The 16,407-nt window shown below is 39.2% G+C and overlaps 1 protein-coding gene across 1 annotated transcript; it reads right to left on the bottom strand.

The window, feature by feature from the left end:
• Positions 1-4,239: 4,239 nt before the first annotated feature.
• sacm1lb (SAC1 like phosphatidylinositide phosphatase b) lies at positions 4,240-16,334 on the bottom strand. The gene is made up of 20 exons (XM_086079425.1): positions 16,253-16,334; positions 15,707-15,804; positions 15,487-15,561; positions 15,279-15,406; positions 14,887-15,036; positions 14,362-14,421; positions 14,170-14,203; positions 13,796-13,897; positions 13,076-13,161; positions 12,228-12,314; positions 12,065-12,133; positions 11,780-11,859; positions 11,599-11,697; positions 10,521-10,659; positions 10,244-10,313; positions 10,038-10,110; positions 9,660-9,753; positions 6,220-6,312; positions 6,083-6,140; positions 4,240-5,998 (listed from the first exon to the last, which is right to left on the bottom strand). Exons 1-20 carry the CDS (start codon positions 16,279-16,281, stop codon positions 5,862-5,864), a joined length of 1,761 nt encoding a protein of 586 aa, XP_085935551.1. The 5' UTR covers positions 16,282-16,334; the 3' UTR covers positions 4,240-5,861.
• Positions 16,335-16,407: the final 73 nt, after the last annotated feature.

Below are 16,407 nucleotides of genomic sequence, written 5' to 3'. Positions count from 1 at the left end.
AACGTACGTTTGCATAGGAATAATACAGCGACGTAAAAAGGCTTCGTAGCCATCTGATTTTTTGCGTAAAGGATTTTTCTACTGGGAAACTGACTACGCATGCGCGAACTCATCGCTACGGGGACAGGGCTGGGAAAAGCACAGTAGCGATCATTTTTGCGATCATTTTTGCGATCATTTTTGCGATTATTTTAAACCTATAGGTAGCGTAGGCTTTCTGAAATAAAATAACTAATTAAAATAAATAGAAAAAGCCAAACGGTTTCAACTTTCATTTCAGCCTGGGGTAGGCAGTGCCTACCTTGCCCATTTTGACTACACGTCACTGGTCCTACAGAGTCACGTTTTTTTTTTTTTACCTTTGTAAAATCCTAAATATCACACATACTAACAGCCTGCTGTTTTGTCGGGCTCGTGTAAAATCATTTAATGCGCTCATGAGACATTTGATTTATTGATTTACGTGCCGATTGAATGACTGTAAAAACAACTTGGTTCAATACGCAGTGCAAAATGTTACCAGTCAGCTATGTAGAAGCACTGATAATGATGATGATGATGATGACTATATGCCGACAAGGTGTATTCAAAAGTGGATAGTGTGTGTGCAGGAGTAGTAATAATTAAGTAACAATGGACTCATTTGTTAATTTTCCACATAAGTGAATGAAAAGTGTTTCAAATGTCCATTTCTATTCTAACAAACAGAACACATTTCTTCATGTTGCTCGTGTTGATTATAGCTCAACAAGTATTTTCTCCAGTTTCATGCTGCTCTTGTTATGTTTGTATATCACTTCAACAATTATGTCATTAAGTCTTATCGCCTACCTCTAACAGGTGGGGAGGCTGCACGCTGTAAAGAGCTCCTTCATTTGTAATGTCACTCCATGTTTCGGTTTTATAGTTTATGACGTTATTGAGGTTTACAACTTCCTATCAGCTCTCCCTTTGCTAAGGATTTGTTTAGACATTTTTACAATCCATCAACCTGACATGACTGGAATAGCGTCTTAATCTGTAATTTAAATTAATTTAAACCCAAAGGGGTGATTCATCATTCCTCCATGTTTGTTGACACATGATTAAGTTTGGGTTGCTGATGTGTCGAGTGTTGTGAAGGTGCGATGTACAGGAAGGTGATGTAAAACATAACAATTGGCAAAGAATGGGTTAAGCCTCCGGCTAAAAAGATAAATTTGTAATACCAAATATAACCAATAGCGTTCGACCATATCTGATCTAACAAAAATAAAGGATGCTTATACAGTTTCACACAATCATAACTATCCAATATTGGCCGCTTGCTGAAGCAATAAGTACTGATTACAGCTAATAAGATGTACCTGATAACAGCCACATATATACATTGTATGTTGTCTGAAAGTCACACAGCCCATAAACCTCATGCCGGGGCGTCACTAGGTTTCATGGAAAGGGGGGGCTTTGCCCCAAGGACAAACTCGGTCCTCGAGGGCCAGAGTCCTGCAGGTTTGGGATGTTTCCCTTCTCCAACACGGCTTATATATGATCAGCTCATCAGCAAGCTCTGCATAAGCCTGATTATGATCCTGTTGATTGGAATCAGCTTGTGTTGGAAGATGGAAACCTCCAAAACCTGCAGGACTGCGGCCCTCGAGGTCCGAGTTTGCCCGCCCCTGCCCTAGAAGATGCACAGATATAAAAGGAAAACAATACGGTGTGAAGTTATCATTAGACTTGAAGTGTTATTTCCGTCAGTATTTTAATATGGTACACAAACACATGAAGCATTTTCATAAAATTAACCAAAAATATATAATTATCTACAGTGTACAAAAAACTGTAAGCAAAAAAAAAAAGTAGCTGTGTTGTCATAAAGTGAATATCATTTTCAATTAAGATACATTGAATTAATTATTAACTGGTCAACAGAGAGGCTAATGACATGAATTTGGCTAAAAGCACAGTAACTGTCAGCACCCAAATACTTCTGAAGTCACATGTTACATTTCGGTGCATATGTGTCTAGAAGGAAAATATTACTCAATGACTTCTAAATTAAATGCGAAAGTAATATTAAAGTGTGAATATTTTTTATTTCAGGTTAAGAACTATGCTTTTCACCATGCCAATGATTGAGATCTTTCAAAATTTGTAACCCCAAATTATTTTTCTTACACTGTAAATTGTATTTACCAATTTTAGTAATCTCTCAAATTTAAACGTTTGTTTCGGTACTTTGTAGGTGTCTTTAGTTCTTTAAAAAAAAAAACGTTTTAAAATATTGTACTTTTAATTATGTAAAGCAGACCGAATTTCCTTGTGTATGACATGTGCTATTGTTGCTATTTGTTTTAAATATCTCCACTTTCTGTTCATTACTCTCAAATTAAATTAAATGATGCATGAATCAAATAAGTATAAGTAAACCTTCCATTAATTAATTTGGTCTTATGGGGTCTCATGCCATGTTTTTTTTTCTGCTTTGGTGACCCAACAGGAATATAGTGTTAGATTAATGTATCTTAATTATTCCATATTTAGTCTTTTATTAATTGAAAAGCATTTATTTAACATTGTGAATTTATTCAACGATGTGACCTCTGAACTGTGCGAGTTGGAGTTGACTGCAGTCACAAAACTTATAAAAATACTTCATAATACTATTGAAATATTGGTTGAAAAAGCTGACATTTGACTGTACAGAGTACTTGCTCTTTGTCACCCGCATAGCCTATTCATTTTTTCTCCCAGTATTTTGCCCCCGTGCCCTATTTTACCTACATTTTTCATGTAAAACGTTATTGTTTATCAGTATTTTATGAAGAATATTTAGTTTTGTGTGTCAATTATACATTGATTTGCATTATTTGAGGGTAGCATTGACCTGGTCCCTTTCCCCCACAACTGTAATAACAGGTTGGCTGATGAAGAAAATGTTTTATTTGATCTGTCGTCACCAATTCATTTATCTGCCAGTTTGACTCGTTATAAAAAATAAAATTAAAAATAAGTATTTTGTTGTTGCTATTTTAGCACACATAAACATTTGGCAAACACTGCATTTTATCCATGTCATTTTCAATTTTTTGACTCATGTTCATGTTTTTTTGTTTTTTTTTTACTGCTCCTATAAGTGGGTGTTGCACTAGAACATATGAGCTTGCTGATTTTAGAGATTAGAAAATGTGCCACTACTTCTTCAACAATGCAACAAGCTGCCATGACAAAATGAGGACAAAAATGATGCCATCAGGTCTCACCTCCACCGTGCATCTGGCACAGGTACGGGAATCTCCAAACATTCCCCAGTCCAATCGCATAAGAAATACAGGCCAGCAGGAACTGTCCCAGTTGGGTCGAGCATCCTTCTCCATGTCTTAATTGAACGTCTTCACTTGCGGCTCATCAAAAGGTTGTGTGAGGCGGTTGACCGAGATCAGCTCTTTAACAGCGCTGTGATTGGAACTTGAAAGGTGGCAGGGCGTGGGCGTCAAAATAGCCACTTTATTATCCCAATAAATATTTTTTTATTTTGTTAGTGAATCAGTGTTTAGGCCACATAGGTTGCTAACATTTGGAGATTAGATTGTTATGGTTAACTTCTCTATTTGTGGAGCCAACAGCGAAGAGTAGGCAGATGGTAAGAGTTGATTCTCGCAAAAGCTCTGTCTGCATCTGGGCCCAACAGAAAGGGGACTTAACGGAGGCAAGTTGAGTCAAGGGGACTGCTACTGTAGTCCTGGATGAAGTAGTGGTAAAAAAAATTTTGCAAAGCCCAGGAAACATTGGAGCTCCTTGCGACCGCTTCAATCATCAATCTGGGTCAGGCTCGAGCTGCCGGATGCCAGAGAGTCATAAATGTATTTTTCCGTGGCCTCACACAGGGTGTACAATTTCCTAGTGGGAAGGGCAGTTCCCGGGAGGAGGTCAGTGGCACAGTGTGTGTGCGCGTGGGTGGGGTTCAACAGTCTGTATATTAAATTAATGTGTGTGACATATTTAGTCATTCTAGTCATATTTTTCCCACAGCTCAATGCAGGCCCAAGCATTTCAGACACTTTGCTGTGTGTGCATTCAGAAATTTTAGACTCTCATTACAAAAAAATAATTTCTTTAACAAAAGTTGATTTGAAAAAATTGCAGAGGGCAGTATTTGTTGACATACAGCGGGTGTCTTGTGAAAAAGAATCTCACTTTGGGCCTCTCGCTGCAATTTAAAAAGACTGCTTCCTCAGGCCCTGACAATCGTCATCACTTTGCATTCCACGATGGGGAAATGTTTCCATTGTGATTCAAAATAGAAATGGAGAATGTAAATGAATGCAAATTGTAGTTTCTGTGTAATCAGCATCAGATTAATGTACATTCTCATGTAACTAAGTACACATCTGGACCAACACCTCTAAAGTTACAATTATTATTTTCAAAAATCTATACTACAGTATTGAGCATCCCACACGTTTTTTTTCCCGGGGGGGTTGAAAATGGCTTTCTTTCTTTGATGATGCAATGTTAAAGCTGCTCAATGTAGAAATTTGCCGAGATATCTTTACAATAGCCTTTTTATTTGACCATCTTTTTTGACATCTTAGCTGTTCACACTGGGTACTTCTTCCTGCAAGCCTCTGGCCATTAGTTTTCAGACTGGATTCAGGTTTGAATTTCCCGCCCTTGATGTCAGGGAGTGTGCAGCTTCATTTTTTTGGGCCACATGTGACAGTAGTGATTAAAAATTCAGTTTCCTGCATTGAGCAGCTTTCATGGTTGAACAAACATATCGTTTTTGGGATCTTGTGTGTGGAGATACAAGGTTTCGGCCACCGATATGTGACATTAGATTGTTAAATTATTTCCTTATTTCTTTATTGAGAAAGGGATAGGCGGTTTCCACAATCAGAACTGATTAGCGTGATCCTCCCTCCCAAGATAGCAGGGATGGCTTGATTATTGTTTTTCTCTAAAGGGGGGCTTGGCAGATACATGCAGCTGAGAAGTTATAAATATATTTTAGAATATTGTATAAAACAAAATGCCGGAGGAGCTTACACAGATTTCTGACGGCGCTATAGGCAACCACCCCCCCCCCCCCACCACCACCACCACCAAACCCCGGTGTAGCGCCATCCCTGCAAGACAAATAAAATAGAGCTATCAATGGATATACAGTATCTCACAAAAGTGAGCACACCCCTCACATTTCTGCATATATTTAATTACATATTTTCATGAAGAAATGACACTTTGACACAATGAAGAAAGGTCTTTGCCTGGTCATGTTGAACTTTCAATGACCAGTATGAGCGTGTAAGAGCTGTAATACCAAATTTAACACACAATTTTTTAACAATTAATGGCTGTATTTTGATTTATTTGGAGGGAACAATACATTGCGTCAAAGTCACTTCAGTGTTATCCATCCATCCATTATCTATCCCATGAAAATATATAATTAAAGATCGGCAGAAACGTGAGGGGTGTACTCACTTTTGTGAGATACTCTTATGTGTGTATGTTCCAATTAGTAGGACAAAATGACATTTTATGTATTGGTAGGTCCCACAGTTGTCCTCTAAAAACCGTTAGACCGACATTAGATAAGCCCTAACTCCAGAAGTTCAGTGTACATATCAGCCTGTGCCGGACTGTCTCTGTGTTGCAGCTGTGTGGATAGCAGCAGGTCCACGCACGCACAGCCTTGGTCTTGCGTGCCTTGTCATACAGGAGGCGGCCCCGCTGACTCGCCACCATCCTCGATTCTCCCCTCTGTACTAGTAAAGGCTCCAGGCCTGATGCTGATGCTGGGGGTAAAGCGATGAAGAGGCAGAGGATGAGGTGGTGAGCTCGCTAGGGCGGAGCTGCTTTCCACACGCACACATTCAGTCCAGCTTTTCTTTCTGGACCAGCTTCGGAGCATCAACAAAGTCCCGTCCGTTGAAGAGGATGAGGCCGCCTGTAACCACGCTGGCCATTCCCCAGAACAGGACATAAGCAAGAGTCTCCGTCCATGTGTCACCTACAGAGAAAAATCTGAATTAAGTAGTAACAAAATTTCCTACATGTACTCAAATGGTTTTTCGCACATCAATGATTATCTTACCAGCCATTAGCAAGCAGATGATACACATGGAGAACGCTACCACCATGATGATAGGCAACTGAGAAAGACAAAACAAAACAAGTTGCATTAAAATAAAGAAAGGAAAAACAAAACTACATCAAGTTGTCAAGTCTTACCGTCAGAAATTTCCAGTCTTTCGGGTCACGCAGTGGTGTAGCCAAATCAGCTTCATCCACTGCAAAGTTACCAAGGAACAGGTCTATAGAGTCCTGTGTTAAAAATATAAAATTTAATTACAATTAAAAGTTAAAATAAAATACAACATTTTTGTGAATTGCATTGTCTATATATCCGAAATAATTTGTAACACGGCAGGAATATAGACAAATATTGGCATTAAATTAAAATTGGGAACTTGGACCGGCAGTCTAAATAACTAGAAATACAAAGAACAAATTAAGTGAATAGATAACATTTTGTATAGGGTTTCGTAGTGGTGACATCATGCTGCCTGAGAAAAGCTAAGATACTCCAATAAAAAATGCACACAACTCAAATAATGTATATTATATGTAAGTTGAACCGAATAGCTATGACATTCATTCATCAGACAGCACTTCAAGTCAATATTATTCAATCACCGTATGCACAAACCATGTACAGTATACTTTCATCATGTGATCTGTCATGACTTAGATCGGTGATACATTCCGTCATAAACTATCAAAGTGATATTGTGGAGCTGCACGTGTTCACATGTGCATGTTGTTCAGAGTGCAACCTGGAATAAACTCTTCAATGGCAACAACAGCAATGGATTAATCTAATGGCTTCAAAGTACGGCTTTTGTTTTAGAGCTTTATGAAGCCTCTAAATTAATTAAAGATCATCAGGAGGACTCCTGCACTTTGGTCACATTGACACTTGAGTTGGGAATTTCTGACATGAGGCTGGTTTAATATATCTACAGGGTTCTTGCAGGAATCACTAAGTTACATTTTAGACCTTTTTTTTGTTGTTGACATTTTTAGACCATTATGAGAATTTTTTCAAGTCATAGCGAGGTGCTGCTTTCTGGCTTTCGCGTGTGACTCGAGGGCCTTCACGGCAAAAGTCCCCAACTTTTCGTCTTTTTTTTTTGCATACTTTGCAACGAGCCGAGTGCCTATTGCCTGCTACCACATCCAACCAGCTAGAAAACTCAGTTATTTCAAGCCAATTCTTGTTAAACTGACATTTACCCATTTTACAGAAACATGTTGTTCACACTCCTCAAGTCTGACTAACTGCATAAAACTAGGTGGAAACGAAAACTTGGAACGGTACGGTACGCGGTAGTGGACACATTTTGAGCCACCTAAATATAATGCTACATTCACACCAAAAGCATAGGGAGCGTTTCGCCTCGCTTTACTCACTAGTGTTTCACGGGTGCTTCATTTGCGCACATCGGTGAGAGGGGTTTTGCTTTGCTTCACTTATCGCAGCCACTTCCACTACGGCAAAACTCCTCTCAGAAAAAAAAAAGGTTGCCACATTGCAATCAAGTGGCCAACACTGTGCTATAATGCTTTAGCTAATGCAGGATTCTACGTTAAACCTTTTTCGGGTGGCCCTGCCAGAACCAGCACTGGCCCTGTATAGTGCTAGCCTTGGGCCGATACCTCCCATCAGTAATTGGTCAATTTAACATTTTTCAAATCAATAATATTCATCGTCCTCACGTGTGTGTATTTTTTTAAAAATGTTTATTTATTTTTATAAATGATTTAACAATCTCGAGTGTTGAAATTTGTTTTCTTTCTTTGATGATGCAATGTCAATGATTGAACAAACATTCAATTTTTGAGGATGAGGGCAACACAGCACATCACCAGAACTCGTCACTTCATCACCGCAAACATGATACCACTTGGCAAAAAAGAAAAGAAAAAGAGAATAAATAATGTAATGATTCCTAATAATAGTTAAAGTAATTCACAATTAGTAAAACATAACTCTAAAACATTGTATATTATATATTAAAGTGTTAATTTCATCACATTTATTGATCAAATTTCTAGGGCCATTTGTATTTTTACCAGCGTCCAGACACCCTGTACAATACACAATAAAAGGAATTTTAAAAACTAAATACGTAAATAAGATAAAAAGTAAAATATCTAGTGGTCATATAAGACATATTCAAAATATGTGGCTGTACAAGTTTTTTTCCCCAAGGCAAGTCCAAATAATTAAATTCAATACAACAGCGTGCCTAAAGTAGCATCCATGTAACCGGTTTCCAAACAAACTGCAGTGTCTCCGTCTGAACATTTGGTGGCACACTGAGTCGCACCCACATAATGACGTACTTCAAAGACAGCCGAAGAAGAGAGCCGTGATAGGATTCCTTAGCGTCATGTGCTAAGTTCGAATTGAAGATGTTAATAATGAATAAAGTCAAATACAAGGCAAATTGCTGAGAATGTTGCCAGATTATCAAAATCAATGTCCGCTACAGGCACAGACAGCGACCTCCACCCAATTGAAAACTATTTGCTGAAGTTAATCGAAGGCTTTTATCTGCCATGATCCCGAACGCAACAAGCTAGATGCTATGCTAACCGCCACGAACTATCCGCCCGCCACAACTACATTGACTCAAACGCACTTCCTCAAATGCACCCCTTTGCTTTACGTGTGGACGTTTTTCACCACGCAGACAGTAGAAACAACAACGCAACAGGCACGTTTTTTTTCTACAAACAGTTCGGATGTAAATTATAAAGACTCGAACGCTATAAAATTACATTCCCACAGTATTTTCAAACATGTGAACAACAAAACATTTTTTTTAACAGACCACAACCATTTATTTTTGTAGAGATAATAATCTGCACAAATAATATTTCTGAGCCACAGGCTGCCAATTCAATTTAGTATCTTAACAACTGAAAAGCTATTCTGATGTTAAAAATAGTGACGCTGCTGAGAAATAGGAGGCTCACTACTGCCCAAAACTACTGTTTCATGTTGCACAAGCATAACATTACATACGGAGATCTCGCTCTTGTTAAGGAATGACAATTAAAGGAGTAGAACCTGATAAGTTTATACTTCTTTCTACTCCTTTTCAAACACGTATGTGTAAAGGCGTAGTTCTACTGTGAAACTTGTGTTGCTTTCGTTGATGCTTTGCTACTGTGTATGTTTGTTTGGTATATATTTTTGTTTTCACAGGTGTACTTTTATTATCAGTTTGGTTGTTGTTTTTTCTTGCCTCTCTGTTTTTAGTTAGAAAGCATAATAAAAAAAGGTTACGTCTCATGAAATCAATTGCTCGTTTTGCGTAAGCCAGTACACAATTTAAGAATGGATGTATCAACCAATTCCTGGCTGATTTTGTATCAATTGACAAGTTTGTATGTCTCTCCTTTACAAACGGATAACCGGTTGAAGCGGTTTATTGTTCTCAACCCTAATTTGGCACAGATGCTGCCAAATTAAGTATGCGTGTAGCTGATATTGCAGTTATGAATTTGCTCTGGCTGAGCTGGTCCTTCACACAGCCACGGTGATAAGGAATATTAATAAAAAAGGTTGTGCTTGTCTGAATAATGTGGACATACTGTACCTGTCTAAATCCATCAGAAAAGTTGTTTTTGTAATATCGGATCATGGAGTTCCAGCCGTCCATCAGCAGCCCCCACTGAGTTCTCTTGCCTGTCCTAAAATATATTTAAAAAATAAACTTTTAAATGTCTTAAATGTCTCCAGGGGAGTTGTAAGAAGCAATTGGTGATGATATAAGACATTTAATCCACACTTCAACTGAAAATGAAAACACATGATTGTTTTTGCTCAACAGGAAATAAACTTTAATTTTGAAATTGGATAACTGTTCTATTTGCATGACTTCATTTAAAAATTGTTCAGTAGGTGAACCACTGCAGTGAAGTTGACCAATAGGATGGCTGTGTAACTATAGAGATGACAGCTGTTAATAACTGACCTGGTGAAGTCGGTCTTCAATGCTCCAGTGCCGGCATATTGTTTAGCGCATGCATCTGCATTGTCAGCCCAAGCTGCGGGTAAACAAGTAGAGAAAGGAGATCAAAAGCAGGACCATACTATGACTATTAGGACTTGAAGAAAGTGAGTGCCTGTGCAGAAGTACACAAAGTGAACAACAACTAGAAGTACTGTGTGATCGCTCACCATTTTTGTACATCTTTTCGAAGTCTGCCTGATCCTCAATGTGCTGGTTAATGTGGAGGATCCCCATTTTCTGTGGTGACACAAAACTGATTTAAGTACTAAATAAACCATTGGACTTGTTTGTTCAATACCGTTCATCTTAGAACAAATCACTTGACAATTTCCCCACAGTTTTACTGACATGGCTGTGCTGCCATCTGTTGGAGAATAACAGTTCCCTCCCTAGTTCAACTGTTTTGTATACTTTTATCCACTGTTTGTAGCATGACCAGCCTACCTGCAGCTGCGCTTGCAGTGAGCGTCTGGCCAGTAGGCTCTGGATGACATTGGTACGATCCAGACAGTCCATGCAGTTGCTCCGGAATGTCCCCTCTTGGTTTAACAGTACATTCCCGTCTGAATCCACCAGGAAGTACCTGTGCCCCCAAAACCACAACGTTATTGAAGTATGTAATTCATTATAGTGTTAAACTCAGGCTAGTGTTTGGAAAAAAAATGCTTGTCCCTGACACATTAGGTTTTAATTCAAATTCTAAAAACATTCGATTTAAACGTTTTTTCTTTTGGAACATTCCACAGGTGAACAGGTTAATTAGAAACAGGTGAGTGTCATTATTGGGTATAAAGGGAGAATCCCCGAAAGGCTCCGTTGTTCACAAGCAAGTATGGGGTGAAGTTCACCACTTTGTCAACAACTGCGTGAGCAAATAGTTCAACAGTTTAAGAACAACGATGCTCAACGTACAACGGCAAGAAGTTTAGAGATTCCATAATATCATCAAAAGATTGAGAAAATCGGGAAAAATCTGTGCATATAAGCGGCAAGGCCGAAAACCAACATTGGAGGCCCGTGACCTTTGATCCCTCAGGCGGCACTACATTATAAACTAGCATCATTGAATAAAGGATATTGCTTACATGGTCTATGGAACGCTTTGGAAACCATTGTCAATAAGCACAGTTTGTCGCTACGTCTACAAATGCAAATTAAAGTTCTACTATGCAAAGCAAAATCCATTAATTAGCAACGCTCAGAAACACTGCCGACTTCTCCGGACCCGCGCTCATCTAAGATGGACTGACGCAAAGTGGAAAAGATATGCTGTGGTCTGACGAGTCAACATTTCACATTATTTTTGGAAACCATGGAGATCATGTCCTCTGGGCCATAGAGGACAAAGGCTGTCTAGATTCTTATCGGTGCAAAGTTCAATTATACATGCTGCTTTAATTTTATTTTTACAAGCAAGACCTGTGGACTGGATTAAGCACCATCGTTCATTAGCACGACCACATTTCATGTGTATGGTGGTTATAAAGCTTTCTCCCAAAAATAAATGCAGAAGCAAACTGACCCAAATTCCTCCTGGATTTCAGCAACCATGTCCAACAAGATGTGCAAACGATGCCACCTCATCCGACTGCACTCTTTGTGGAAGTCAAACGCTATGTACCTGAAGAAAAGCAAGCATTGGTGAACGAAAAGATTAATTGAGACATAAGTGAAGATGAATGTGCATAATGGTTGACTGTTACCTGATGGTGCCGTTTCCTAAGCTGACCACCATCTTTTCAAAAGTCTTCTCCAGTGGATTTTCTGAGCCTTTCTGGTTGATCTGAGGGGAAAACAACAAGTAGCCTTATTGAAAGCGTAAAGCCTAAGTTACTTGTTAACAAAGTTATTGTTTTTTTTTGTATTATAATATTAATTTTGGTGTTTTAAGTATGTTTTGAATGAGTGAGCACTGACTATACAAAATTAATTAAGACAAATACTGTCATCACTATCACCAAGGTAATTATTCAATTTGACCATCTTACCAGATTCAAAATGACTTGCTTTCCATAAAGTATGATCTGTGAGTCGAAGTGTCGCTGGAATCCATCCAACTGAAGCAATAACAAGCCAGAATAGCAAACCACATGAGTAAACCACCAGAATCAAAGTTTTTAAAGAGTACAGTAATGAAAAAGTGTAGTTTACGTGGTTGACTGTTTTGCTGATCTGTGGTCTTGGCTTATACTTGAGGTTGGGCCTTTGGGACCAGTAGAAGGGTATTGAGCCTCTTGTCTGAGAAGGAGATAAAACAAGCAAATACATACATCTTCATGCATTTATCCCACCATCCATACCATTGTGTACTTGTAGGAAATGTACAGTAATTTCTGGACTACAAGGCGCACCTGACTATAAGCCGCGCTAGCTAAAATTGGGGAATACTCAAGTTTGTTACACATAAGCTGCACCCGACTGTAAGCCGCAGGTGTTTTAATGTTACCACATCGGGTCTCTGCTACTTTCTTTTCCATAATGAGGGCGCAAATTGTCTCGCTCTCGTTCTGTCTCTCCTACTGTATTTGGGCTCACTTGCTTTGTTTTGTGCTCTGCCTGATGCTCTTGCGCTTTCTTTATAATGCGCCCCCTTGTGATCTGATGGATACCTTTGTATTAGCCGCAGGGTCGAATGCAAGTGAAAAAAGTAAGCGGCTTGTAGTCCAGAAATTACTGTAAACATTATTTTGGGGTGGATTTGGCTACAAGAGACATTTCTCAAAGCAGCTGAGCTAAGTGGTTAGGATTGCCGCCAGGCACCATGGGGACCCCGGTTCAAGACTATCCACCTCCAACATCTTTCAGACACGCAGCTGTGGTGTCTTCAGACACTCCGAACTGCTCCCCGGGTGTTTAATAGTCCCCCGCTCCAGCGTGGGCCACTAACTGTGTTTACTGTGTCCACTAGTGTGTTGGGCCAAATGCAAACTGACTATTCTTCAAAATACAACCCTTCATGCCACATCTGAAAATCTCTCTAACGGGATTCATCAGCTCACCTGAACAAAGGAAGCCTTAGCAGTGTTGTACTGCACTATCTGCTCGGTTTCCACATAATTAGCAGCATGCCCCTCGGAATCAATGCCTGGCAACGAAAAAAGAAGTTAAAAACATGTAGGTCTGCGGCCTGATGAAGCAATATTTCAAGTGGACCTCATGTCTACTGGATGTGGCTGCATTTCACTGTTTCTCAAACACGGTTTGGTTGGGAAAAGAACACGAGTTAAAATGATATTTGGACATCTCAAAGCACAGTAAAGGAAGGACGAGTTGTGGTTATTGTACGAATAAGTGGCCAACTTCAGTCTTAATATTATTAACACACTAGGGTGACACGGGAGTGAATTTTCACTCCCATCTCATTCCCACAGCAAAAATCCTGTCCCGTCCCATTCCCGGTGAAAACGACGTCCAGCTCCCATTCAAAATTACTCCCACTTCTGTACCACTCCCATTATGGAGGTCATCATTTAATAAAAAATAAATAAAATGAACAACAATTTAAGTTGCATTTGACTTATTTATTGAGTAGTCTGTTGCCCCCTTTCTTTTTACCAAACTGATATTGAACTAATCCCACTCCTGTCTGCTCCCGTGAAGTTTTTATCCCGTCCCGTCCCGTCCCAATCCCTGTGATTAAAGGTAAACTTCACTCCCGCGGGTCACGGGATTCCTGCGGAATTCTTGAAAAAAAAAAATAGTGTGGATAACATAGTTACCTCGGACATAGTAGCGAACACCAGCTCTGAAACAGCTCCTTCTGGAGATGATACTCCAATCAAACAATTTACCATTGATGCAGCTTGACTTCATGATGATGACTGGTCAAAAATGTATGTTAAGAAAGCAGACGCGTAAAGCTCCTCCTACCTACAATATATGTGATTTAGGGTGAAAGGTGGGTACACCTTGGACAGATTATGCAAAATCATATTGACAGGGTACCAATAAATGAAAGAAACTGTAATCGTTGGTTCATATATAGGTATATATATATATATATATATATATATAAATTTGGCAAGCACGCAACAAAAAGAGTCAGAGGGGAGGAATAAACAGTTGCTGTCAGACAACAACAATAGAAGGATACATCCATGGACAACAGGGTACACAAACTTGTGTAACTGTATTTAAAAAAAAAAAAAGCAGGAAAAAACTGTCAGACAGGCTTTCAGCACTGGGTGTCTCAATTCTTCAAAGTAAAACTCTATCTATGCAAATGAGTGACATGAGAAGTCTCGCATTTATATCCTATAATATCAAGTTAAAAGAAATGCCTTACCTCAGGCTGTGCAATGAATTCCCTCAACAGGTGGCCATTCCAGACAAAACGCTGATCTGCCTGTAATTAAAAGTAAAATAAGCGGTTCCAAACACTTTTTTCCATTTCTCCTAATTAAAAAATATAGTTGTTTCTTCTTGAGGCTATTAATGACAAATTTAGTTTGAAACCATCTGTATTTTGTGTTCTTCCCATTCCTACTGTCAAATGGAGGTCTGTCGACCAATCAATGCAAAGAAATCTCTAATCTCTGTGGTTGGAAAACCAATTAAAGAATATTAAAAACTAGTGCAGAATAGATTGAAACACAACAAAACATGGAAACAAACTATTGTTTGGTGGAAACATAGTTTTAGATTTGTGATGTGGAAATAAGCAGAACTCTAAGCTCAATAAGATGGCGCAACAGATGTGCATACAAGTTCAAATGTAAACTTGCTCATAACTCATTTAAAGAGGTCAGTGTAAACTCATCAATGCGTAGAATGACTAGACCACATGCAGGAAATGAATTGCCCCACGCACCCTCTCAAGAAGGCTCATCTCCTGAAATTCAGGACTGGTGTTGGCCAGGCGTTGCAGAGTGTGCGTCAGGTCGTAGTCGGTTGCAAAGTAGAAGCTGTCCGTATGTAGTACATTGTTGATCATGGACAAGAAGGCCTTGTTGTCTAGCATCTGTAAATGAATAAAAACTTGAGTACTGCAGGACAAAACAGAGGATTTCTGTAGTTTGCTAAATCTTGAATACACATGTCAATAGCAATGTCTGCATTACACTTTGGTCTGTTTTATTGTTATGTTTATGATTGAAACAAACCTTTGCAGAAATCATTAAAAGCTACAAGTTAAAATAGAAGTGACATGGCAAACACTAAAGTCACAAGTACAATCATTGCAGTAAAAGAGGGACATTCCACCTGGTTGTCTGTTAGGTGTAGTATTGTCTTCTTATAGGAGATGATGTCAAAGTCCAGAGCCTTCCATACAGCATGGCCCAGTAAGTCCCCCACCTTCTTCTTCTTGGTGATGACGACCAGGTACATACCTAAACAACCAGGAAGGATGATGAAAGTATCAGGAATGTCTAAGTCCAGACATTTCCCAGTTTACAACTTAACATACTACCTGCCACCAAACGTATTGTCCCCATGAGTCCACATATTGGCCTGGTCTCAGCAGATGCAGGAATGTCCCTCTTAACTGTGGACATCCAAAGGAAATGGTTAGTGTGCACAAAATCCAAACCTTAATAGTGAGTATCATTCTATTTGCAAATATCAATGAATTCATGAATATTGATATTGCAAATGCATAGTTAAATGTTTATAATATAATGAATGCCTACCTGTGAGCGTCATCTCTGTTGACACCCTATCGATGGCCAACACGTCCACAGAGCCATCGTCGCAAGCCTCGATGTAAAATTTATCAGCTGTAGTGCGCCTGTAATGGGCAGAAAAAGATCTACTAACATCTCTAGTTTCATTCCACATAAATGTACTACAACAGAAAACAAGGGCAATGCTGAGGCTAAGGCATAAGATTGGCTTAAAAAAAAAAACCGGTTATAAAACTGACGGTTATTGTTGAGCGCTCCAGTAACACACACATGGACTAACTACAGACTGGGAAAATATCTGGTGCCCTATTCATCAAAATATTTAAATGTATCTTAAATCAGATATCAAAGGCAACAAAACCACCGATCAATGAAACTTTGTCGAGTGTCAAACGTGTTGTCGTCCCAGAAACCGTGACGTACGAGTTAAAACAGTAACGGCTGCAAGCGGCTATTAAGATTCAACCCGCCATATTGCACTTATAACGCCTACATTGTCTTGTACTACAAAACAAAGCAACCTGATATTGGCAGAATGCTGCCAGTACTTACAAGTTAAAACTCTCATAGGTGCTCGCCATCTTTCATTCAGTAACCTCGTCCGTGACGTGTCAGCCCACACTGACTACTTCCGTAATCAACAATGGGGACTCATTGTTGCTGCGCATGCGCCAAACAGATCACGTAGTTGAGAATGGCTCATGCTC

This window comes from Leptonotus elevatus, chromosome 6 (genome assembly GCF_054856555.1).
Source record: "Leptonotus elevatus isolate MCC_2025b chromosome 6, RoL_Lele_1.0, whole genome shotgun sequence".
Classification (NCBI taxonomy): Eukaryota; Metazoa; Chordata; class Actinopteri; order Syngnathiformes; family Syngnathidae; genus Leptonotus; species Leptonotus elevatus.
This window is presented reverse-complemented; position numbering and strand designations above follow the sequence as displayed.